Genomic DNA, 10,400 nt, shown 5'->3' on the forward strand with positions numbered 1-10,400 from the left:
TTAGATACGTTTGCAGAACAATCTCTTCAGCTGTTTATAAATGTCCTTCATTTTCAGACCATATATGATGGGATTAAAGAGAGGATGAAACAACATTATTTGTAAAGACATTATTAAACGTACAGTTTTGGGAAAATCAGTTCCAAGTCGAGGTAAAAGTACATCATAAGCACCCAAACAAGTGAAGTTAATGAGAACCAGCAGATGGGGTAAACAGGTCTGTGCAGCTTTCCTCCTGACCTCCTGACTGCTTCTATAGCAAACTATAACTATCCTGATGTATGTGAAAAGAATGAAGAGCACGGGACAAATTACTGCAGTTACGAGAACAGCCAAGCCGTATATATTCACTAGTCTTGAAGTCACGCAGAGAAGTTTTTGAACTGTGCTGTTGCAAATTATTCCTTTCAAATTAAAGTGACAGAGTTTTTTGTTAGCACTCACTATCATCGGCACTGAAACCTGACAAGCAGGCAGAAGCCAAGCTAGGATCAGGAGCATTTTAACAGTTGTTTTTCTCATGATATTTGGATATTGCAGAGGTTTACATATAGACACATATCTGTCATAGGCCATTGCTGCCAACAGGAAGAATTCTGAACCATTAAAATAGTAATAAAGAAACCACTGAAACAGACAGGCTTGATAAGATATGATCTGTTTCTCTGATAAAAAGTCAATCAGAAGCTTTGGATAGATAGCAGAGCTGAACAGAACAGAGTTAATCAATAAAGCTGCAATGAACATGTACATGGGCTCATGGAGGTTTCTGTGTAAAACAATGATGCACACAATAGTGGAATTACTGCAGATGATCAGAACATATGCAGTAAACATGATCACAAAATAGAGATATCTATATCTCTGCACTTCCACATGCCCATCAAGAGTTATATATGTCACATTATATTCACCAGCCATTAATAGTTTGTATAAAACAAGGCAGATTATGTTAACAGTATACATGAATTAAGATATGAACAACCTGTTTGAAATGTTACATGTTAAGTAACCTGCACCTCAGAAAGTGAACAGCTCCGCTCTGTGGATTCTTCTTTATCAGATTCTTCACCCTCGACAGATCTCACTAAAACTTTTCACAAAGATCTGACCAACTTGTAAACAAATGAATGAAACTCTAGAGGCATGTGAACACCGACAGGGAGGGGGGGGGGGGGGGGGGAGGGCTATTGGGTGGGTTTGTTTTTTGCGGGTGGCAAAACAAATGCAGGTATGGAAGAATAAAATGCTAAAAGCAGTTAGAGATCAAGACTTTTATTATTTTATTTTTTACTTTTCACTTTATTTTTTCTGAGCAAATTTTCTGGAGACCCAAAGCTGTATCTACAAATGTTCCGTCTTCATACAGGTCAAAACTTATACACAGCTAAATATTTCTGTACATCTTTGATTTACACAAGATTTTTCCTTTTTCATTTTCACACAACCCTCAGATTATTTTGCACATTTGTACACAGAGCTACCAGACTTCAAGTCACCTCCGCTAAGCTAGCCCCACACACATGGACTGGAACAGTGGCGGCCGCCCCACCTCTTCCCACATTCTAGTAATTAAAAAATACTTTAATTTTATTTAATTGTATACATTTTGAAGGTACATATCATGTAGTTGGTGTCAGTAAAATGTATAATCTAGGATCAAATATAGATTACAATTGTTTTACGATGTCTAAAGTTACTTATGAGTGTTTCCTGCTTGGGGCGCAGAAATCTTTGCCCATTGACTCTCGTTATAAGTGGTGCATGCGCAGTCCGTACCTCTTCAATGCAACAGATAGGAGCAGCCCTTCAATACAACAGATAGGAGCAGCTCTTCAATAGAACAGATAGGAGCAGCTCTTCAGTACAACAGATAGGAGCAGCTCTTCAATACAACAGATAGGAGCAGCTCTTCAACAGATAGGAGCAGCTCTTCAATGCAACAGATAGGAGCAGCTCTTCAATGCAACAGATAGGAGCAGCTCTTCAATACAACAGATAGGAGCAGCTCTTCAATGCAACAGATAGGAGCAGCTCTTCAATACAACAGATAGGAGCAGCTATTCAATGCAACAGATAGGAGCAGCTCTTCAATACAACAGATAGGAGCAGCTCTTCAACAGATAGGAGCAGCTCTTCAGTAGAACAGATAGGAGCAGCTCTTCAACAGATAGGAGCAGCTCTTCAACAGATAGGAGCAGCTCTTCAGTACAACATATAGGAGCAGCTCTTCAATGCAACAGATAGGGGGCAGCAGGAGCGCCAGAGTGAGTGATTGACGTTTGAATGAGAGAGAGTTAGACGGAGACGGAGTGTAAACAAAACTAGATAGCGAATATGGAGAAGGTAAATGATGTTTAACCTGTTAAGCCCTGAGCCTGTTTTTCAGGTCTCAGGCTCGAAAATGACATTCCCAGAACAAATGACCATATCTTCTCTTCTAAAAGGGTTAAATTAATAATCTTTTTTCTCAAAGTAATGATAAACCTGTGAGTTGGATGTAGAGAAGTCAGAATCAATATAGATGTTTTTTATTTTAAAGAAAATTCAGATTTTACATAGTAAAAAACTGTAAATTATAGTGTCAGTCCAAAAATTCTTTTTTACTTATAGTGAAAACTTCCCTTGGATGATGGGTTAGTAGACTAAAAGCTTTAGGAATCCAAAGTACAACATATAATAAGTACCCTGTATCAAGATTGATGCAAAACAAGTGACATTTGACCTTTTTTGAGAGATTTAGCAAAAAGAAACCACTTCTGGGGTCATTTGGGTGGATTTTCCATATCTCTGGCCCCCCTTGCTCGATTTTGATGGTTGACACCTCTTTCTGACCGTTAGAGACAATAGAATTGAAGGGGGAGTCCCCCACACACACACGTTGTGAAGAGAAAAGGTGGGGGCTTCGCGCATGAAATTTTCAATCTGAGTGAACCAGGGGTGGACTGGCCATCGGGACGTTTGGGACGAATCCCGATGGGCCGGTACTGAAGTGGGCCGTGGGCCGCTCGGATAAGTCACTAGCACCCCCCCCCCCCCACACCGTTGATAATTTACTAGCGGTAATTACTTGCGGTACCAGTATACCGAAGTGGGCCGGTCGAGAGTCCCGGGCTGATTTGTAGTCCCAGTCCGCCCCTGGAGTGAACCTATCTCTAGCTTTGACATCTGGAAACGGAAAAGCAGTTTTAATGCTTATGGATTATCAGAAATCATTTCAAAGGGACACAGACACATTAGATTAACCTATGGATTAACTTCAGCAGCGTTTTTATCGTTTTAATGCCATTGAAGACCACTTTGGAGAGACTACAGAGCTAAGGTAAAAATGTTAGCATTTTTAGCTACCTAGCTTCACATGTTTTGATGTCCGTTTTTGCTTATAACGTCGCAAATACGTATAATTCAGTGGTAATGTCGGTGTCAATAGATTCTGTGTCACCTCACGATGTGAATCGGTGTGTTGGATGTGGTGAAAAGATAAATAATAAGGTTTTGTTAGTGATTTTCGGTGCAGTAAGGTGTTAGCATTTTTCGCTCGTTGCTAATTCAGAGGCTCAGTGTTAGCATTGTGGGTTTTCTTTTAAAAAAAAAAAAAAAATTATCATTTAGATGAGTTTCTTCCCGTTACATGGATATAAAACATTCATAGTTTTATTAAATGAACATGCCCTCAGACACTGTTTCCTGCAAGATGTTGCGGCAGTGCCCCGGTACCGGGGTCTCTCGGGCTTAACAGGTTAATCACTTAAAGAAACACCCTTTGAGAGGAGGACACTGGAGGGAAAGCTGAGAGTAAAAGAGCTCAGACCTGATCAGCCGGACATAGGCAGGAGTTAAGGACAGAGGAAGGCAGTGTACGTGCTCTTTTTACCTTTCTCTTTTACCTAGAGCAACACCAGTGCTATATTTAGCTTCCCCTGACTCCCTTTTCAAACGTCAGGATCAGACCAGTCTATGGATCAGACCCAGCATGGATCCAGACAGATGTGAGTGACTTAAAGCACATATCAGAAAAACTAAAACTAGAGTCCACATGGATGATGCTATGTGACTAGCCATGTTTAGGAAAGTAAACACAGCTGTCCAATGAAGGCTACAGGATAGGGATCAGTAAGCATAATAAGGAGGTTGACAAAAACAGGCACTCAAATAATAGACTGTATCAAGTGCTGTGTGCCTTTGAGCTAGCCCTGCATTGTAATATGAGATAGGCCTACTGTATGTTTTGAGTTTGTGTATACGTTTGCTTACATTTTGGTAGAGGCCCCCCTGGAGAAAGATGCACCAGCTGCCACTGGACTGGAATACCCCTGATGTGCAAAAGTTAATTTGTTAATCTAGGTTCAGGAGCATGAGCACGCCTGAACCCCATCTCTAATCACGGTCAACTCTATTTATACCCGGCCAAACATCCGGCCATCGCCTGTCTCTATTCTCTCAGAGACAGACAGGCAGCCCGCGATTCACGCCTCGCGTCGTCACGGTTCAACATTCTCTAAACGCTACGACTAAAGCTTTAAACTCACCATGGATCCCGAGTTGCTGGTCAACCTGCCGGAGTCAGACGAAGATCTATGCAACGATCTTTTCGAAACCGGCCATCCGCCATCTACGGCACAGCAGTCGGCTCACAGCCAAGCATCCGAACAGAGCCGCTCGCGCTCAGAAGTCAGTATCCCAAACACCAGCCGTCACTTCCCCTCAAGCGCCCCCAACGAAATATCTCCAACTCCAGATACATCCCAGGCCTCGTCTCCTCCGCCATAAATCGGGCCCACAACAGGCATAGCCAGCACCAATCCTCCCACCACCGGCAACCTGCCTCATTCACAGCCCCCGGCCATTCACCTCGGCACACTCAACGCGCCTCTCGGAGGAATCTGCGTTCCGAAACGGAGCTCGAAATCAGGAAGTGGAAAGTTATCCAACTACAACATTTCCTGAAAGAACACGGCATTCATTTCCATCGAAACGACAACAAGGCAAGACTGTTTCATCTCGATAAAGCCTTCAGCAGCACACAGGCAACAACAACAACAAGGCCTTCAGCTCTTCCTGCTTCAGAGCCATTCAGTCAACTCGTGATGTCACAGGCCTCCGTTCTCCTCCACGGACACAGCCCGAGTAAGGGGGCCAGGTCGTATTACCCCCTGTGCCTGCTCTCTTTGTGTCTGACATGTTTCAGCTCATCTCAACCTTCTTCTCATCCCTGTGCTCATCCCTCCATCCCTTCTTCTTCTCTGCAGGGTTGGCAGCATGTCCTTTACCCCCGCCCCTCAACGACGCCCACCAAAATCACCGAAGACAAGCCTACGTCAACCACCCCCCCCCCCTGGCAGCATGTCCTTTACCCCCGCCCCTCAACGACGCCCACCAAAATCACCGAAGACAAGCCTACGTCAACCACCTCCCCCCCCTGGCAGCATGTCCTTTACCCCCGCCCTTCCACAACGCCCACCAAAATCACCGAAGCAGAGACGCGCACCATCTCCCCCATCTTCATCACCGTGCCTACGTCAACCACCTCCCCTCCCTTCAAGAAAGCATCTGCAGTCTCCGAAGCCTGATAAGGATGTGTGTGTACAAAACGCAACAAACTATTTCTGACATGTGCTGGGTCCAGGCTCAAGGGCATATGGCACTCTCAACTCTTTCCAGCACATGCCGGGGCCCTGCCTGCCAGTAGCTTTGCCGATATCTGTGTTGATAGGTAATAGATTAAGAGCGGTAAATCAGCTTAGAAACAGGAAGTGCTCAAACGTTTGTGTGAGGTTATCAAATTTAGCAGTGATTCCATGTCAGCCACAGCTTGTCACAAATGTTTTTACTGATAGTGTATTTAACAAACTTAAACTAGCTTTATTAAATGTCAGGTCTTTGGCAGGAAAAACATTTTTAATCAATGATTTTATCACTGAGCACAATCTCGATTTTATGTTTTTAACGGAAACTTGGATTGAACAAAATAACAGTGCAGCTGTTCTTATCGAATCAACCCCTCCCAACTTTAGTTTTATGAGTCAGGAAAGAATGCATAAGAAAGGGGGTGGAGTTGCTATTTTGTTCAATGATTCCATTCAATGCAGGAAGACATCTTATGGGGACTTTGCTTCTTTTGAATATGTGGCCCTTCAGCTGAAATGCTCCTCTCGAGCTCTGTTCCTAAATATCTATAGACCACCCAAATACTGTGCAAGCTTTTTTGATGATTTTACTGAACTGCTGTCTATAGTGTGTATTGACTTTGACCGTCTAGTCATTGTTGGTGATTTTAACATCCATGTTGACAACCCCCAGGACAGAGGGGCTAAAGAACTGTTTTGTGTTCTTGATAACTATGGACTGACTCAGCATGTGACGGAGCCCACGCACAATAAGGGGCACACTCTGGACTTAATTATCTCAAAGGGTCTGAATAACTCAAAGGTTGTGGTGACTGATGTTGCACTCTCTGATCATTCCTGTGTTTTCTTTGAGAGCTCTATTTCTGTTCACAAAAATGTTCAGAAAGAGGTAACCACAAAGCGATATTTAACTGAAAATACTAGGGAAATGTTTACTCATAATTTTTCATCCACACTCTCCCCTGCTAACATCTCAGTAAATGAGCTAGTAGATCATTTTAATTCAAAAATTAAAAATGTTATAGATACCATTGCTCCAACTACGGTAAAGGAAGTGATTGGCAAGAACATATCTCCATGGAGAAAGGCCATGACCGTGAGAACAGAAAAAAGAGAGTGTCGAAAAGCTGAACGTAGGTGGCGAAAAAACAAATCTCCAGGTTCACTTTGAAATCTATAAAGAGAGACTTGGCCTTTATAATTTGGAATTGAAAAACGCACGACAGTCTTTCTTCTCTGACATCATTACCAAAAACAAAAACAACGCACGTGCCTTGTTTGCTACCGTCGACAGACTAACTAACCCCCCAGTGTCAGTAGCCTCTGAATTTCTATCCACCAGGGCGTGCAATGATTTTGCCTCCTTCTTCACTGACAAAATTCAGAAAATTAGACAAGCAGTCAGTGCCTCTGCATCAGGTACAGCAAATGTGTTGTCCCTATGTCCACCTAATATCAATTCAAACACCATGACACAATTCCATCAGATTAATGGTAAAAACTTAGAGGACATTATTCAACTTCTGAAATCCTCCTCCTGCTGCCTTGATATTATTCCAACAGGATTTTTCAAAGATGTTTTTCCTTGCATGGCCTCAGATCTACTTCATATAGTAAACACATCTATTCACTCAGGTATTTTTCCAGAGGCCCTGAAAACTGCAGTCATTAAACCACTCTTAAAAAAGAATAATCTAGATGCTTCAGTAATGAACAATTACAGGCCAATATCAAACCTGCCATTTCTAGGTAAAATCATTGAAAAAGTTGTATTTCAACAGTTGAGTAACTTCTTGCATTTAAATAACTGTTTGGATGTGTTCCAGTCAGGATTTCGTCCAAACCACAGCACTGAGACTGCTCTTGTAAAGGTCTTCAATGACATCCACTTAAACACAGACAGTGGCAGAACTTCAGTGTTAGTATTATTAGATCTCAGTGCTGCGTTTGACACTGTTGACCACAACATATTACTAGACCGACTAGAAAACTGGGTGGGACTTTCGGCAACAGTTCTAAATTGGTTTGAGTCCTATTTAAAGGACAGAAAAAACTTTGTTTCTATAGGTAAATACACATATGAGTTGACAAATATGACATGTGGGGTACTTCAAGGCTCCATCTTGGGGCCTCTTCTCTTTAACATCTACATGCTACCACTGGCTCAGATAATGAAAAACAACAAAATAAGTTACCATAGCTATGCGGATGACACACAAATGTACGTAACAATTTCACCAGGAGATTATGCTCCAATTCAAACACTGAGTAAGTGCATTGAACAAATCAATGACTGGATGTGTCAGAACTTTCTCCAATTAAACAAAGATAAAACTGAGGTAATGGTTTTTGGAGCCAAGGCAGAACGTATAAAAGTTAGCGCTGAGCTTCAGTCTGCAATGTTCAAAACAACAGATAAAGCCAGAAATCTAGGTGTAGTCATGGACTCTGACCTGAGTTTCAACAGTCACATTAAAACAGTTACTAAATCAGCCTACTATCACCTAAAGAACATATCTAGGATTAAGGACTAATGTCACAGCAGGATTTGGAAAAACTTGTCCATGCTTTTATCTTCAGTAGACTCGACTACTGCAATGGTGTCTTTACAGGCCTCACTAAAAAATCTATTAGAAAGCTGCAGCTAATTCAGAACGCCGCTGCTCGAGTCCTCACTAACACTAAGAAAGTGGATCACATCACTCCTGTTCTGAAGTCTTTACACTGGCTTCCTGTGTGTCAAAGAATAGATTTCAAAATATTGTTGCTGGTTTATAAAGCTTTGAATGGTTTAGGCCCAAAATACATGTCTGACCTACTGCTAAATTATGAACCATCCAGAACCCTCAGGTCTTCAGGGACTGGTCAACTTTCTGTCCCCAGAGTCAGAACTAAACATGGTAAAGCAGCATTCAGTTATTATGCTCCGAATATCTGGAACAAACTCCCAGAAACCTGCAGGTCCGCTGCAACTCTTACTACTTTTAAATCCAGGCTGAAGACTTTTCTTTTTGCCGCTGCTTTTAATTGAACTATTCACATCTTAAACTGCACTGTAACTTTTAACTTTTATCCATGTATTTTTTCTTTTAATGTTTATTTTATTATCTTTCCTTTTTAATGACTGATTTTAAATGCCATTTTTAAAATGTCTTCCATTTTTGTAAAGCACTTTGAATTACCTTGTGTTGAAAGGTGCTATATAAATAAACTTGCCTTGCCTTGCCTTGCCTTGCCTTAAAGGCACTTTGGGATTTTAGTAAAACAATCCAGTTTTCTGGAAATAACTTAAATGATTTTCGTTTTTTCTCCTACAAAGATACTTATAGTTACACTTTAATGGATGCAAAACTTTATAACTTGGTAAAATATTCATTCGTTTGTAATGAATTGAGTTTTCTTCAAGAATCAAACTCTAAATGGAGAGTTTGTGATTTTAACACTGTTTCGATGAAACAATGCAGTTTTGATAACTTGACTTGACTAACATTACTTTTTTAAATATATGTTTTTAGATGCTTTACTTTTGATTTCTTTCATGTTATTTTAACACAACATTACTTTTTCATATTTTTCAACATACTGTGATATTTTGTTTTTTTCTCTCCATTATATTTTTGAATATACAGTGATTTTTATCAAAATACAACATGCAACTATTACATTATACAATATTACGACTTTTTGCGATATTTTCAACACAATATACTTTTTTTTTGTAGGGCTTCAGGATATCTGGCATGTCATGCATAAAACCGGTGTCATCTTTCCTGAAACTGACGTGCTGTCCGTTTTACAAACAAGTTATCTTTCTGCTTCTTCCCCCTCTGAATTTTCCTCCCCCGTCCCTCTTACTTCAGCCATCACAACAGCAATCAAGTCAGATCTGTGAAATTAAACACCTCTTCCCAAAGCGTGACTTCCCTATTGAGGGAGGGGGACAGTAGGGCCTAACCCGATTGGCTAAATATACTAACATGCAGAACATATGGTATGTTTGAAAAAAGACTAACCATCTATCCAGTTCAAGCTGTCTTTAAGATGTGACATTGCGCTCTGACTTTTTCCCGTAAAATCGTGACAAACTATTACTTATTAAATTTGACCTCATGCTGCTTGGTTGAAAATGATAGATGAAAAATAACTTTTTTAAAAAGAGTCAAACAGCGAGGGACATTATACGGGTGAAAGAAACTCTCATTTCTACAGATGACTCCCCCCACCCAACGCAATAAGTCCCACCCCACTCAGCAAATCATCCAAAACTAAGGACCCCGCTAAGACGACCGTTGAAAACTAGCCATGGATCTGAGAAAAAACCAAGTCTGCTGTAGCCTACCCTTATTATCACCAGGATAACGGATATGGGCTTAATGACTGGATGTTACAAAGTAAGGGAGAGGATGTTCCCGAAGAAGAGCTTTCCTCTATATCATATCCATGTAAGGTCTTTAGGACAAAAGAGGACTATGATAAAATGACATATGAAGAATATCTTTCTTTAAAAGATGGTATTATAGATAACCTTTATAGAAACAATATATCTCATACAACTCGCCAAGATCGCAAACGACAATTAGCAGAAAAGAAAAGCAAAAGTAAAGAAAACCGAAGAAAAAGAAAAATGAAAAGGAGAAGAAAAATGAAAAGCAAACGCAGAATGCGAATGAAAAGAAAAGGGACAATAGGACGGAAAAAGACAAAAAGAAGGAAGGTGAAAAGAAAAAGGAACAAAGTGAAGACATTTCAAATAACTATAGAGGATGCTGATAG

General features: G+C 40.8%; 1 protein-coding gene across 1 annotated transcript; it reads right to left on the bottom strand.

Moving 5' to 3' along the window:
- Positions 1–921, bottom strand: LOC117498294 (olfactory receptor 1-like). Its single transcript, XM_034150306.1, has one exon. The coding sequence runs from the start codon at positions 919–921 to the stop codon at positions 1–3; it is 921 nt and encodes a 306-aa protein (XP_034006197.1).
- Positions 922–10,400: the final 9,479 nt, after the last annotated feature.

This window comes from Trematomus bernacchii, unplaced genomic scaffold (genome assembly GCF_902827165.1).
Source record: "Trematomus bernacchii unplaced genomic scaffold, fTreBer1.1, whole genome shotgun sequence".
In the NCBI taxonomy this organism is placed as follows: domain Eukaryota; kingdom Metazoa; phylum Chordata; class Actinopteri; order Perciformes; family Nototheniidae; genus Trematomus; species Trematomus bernacchii.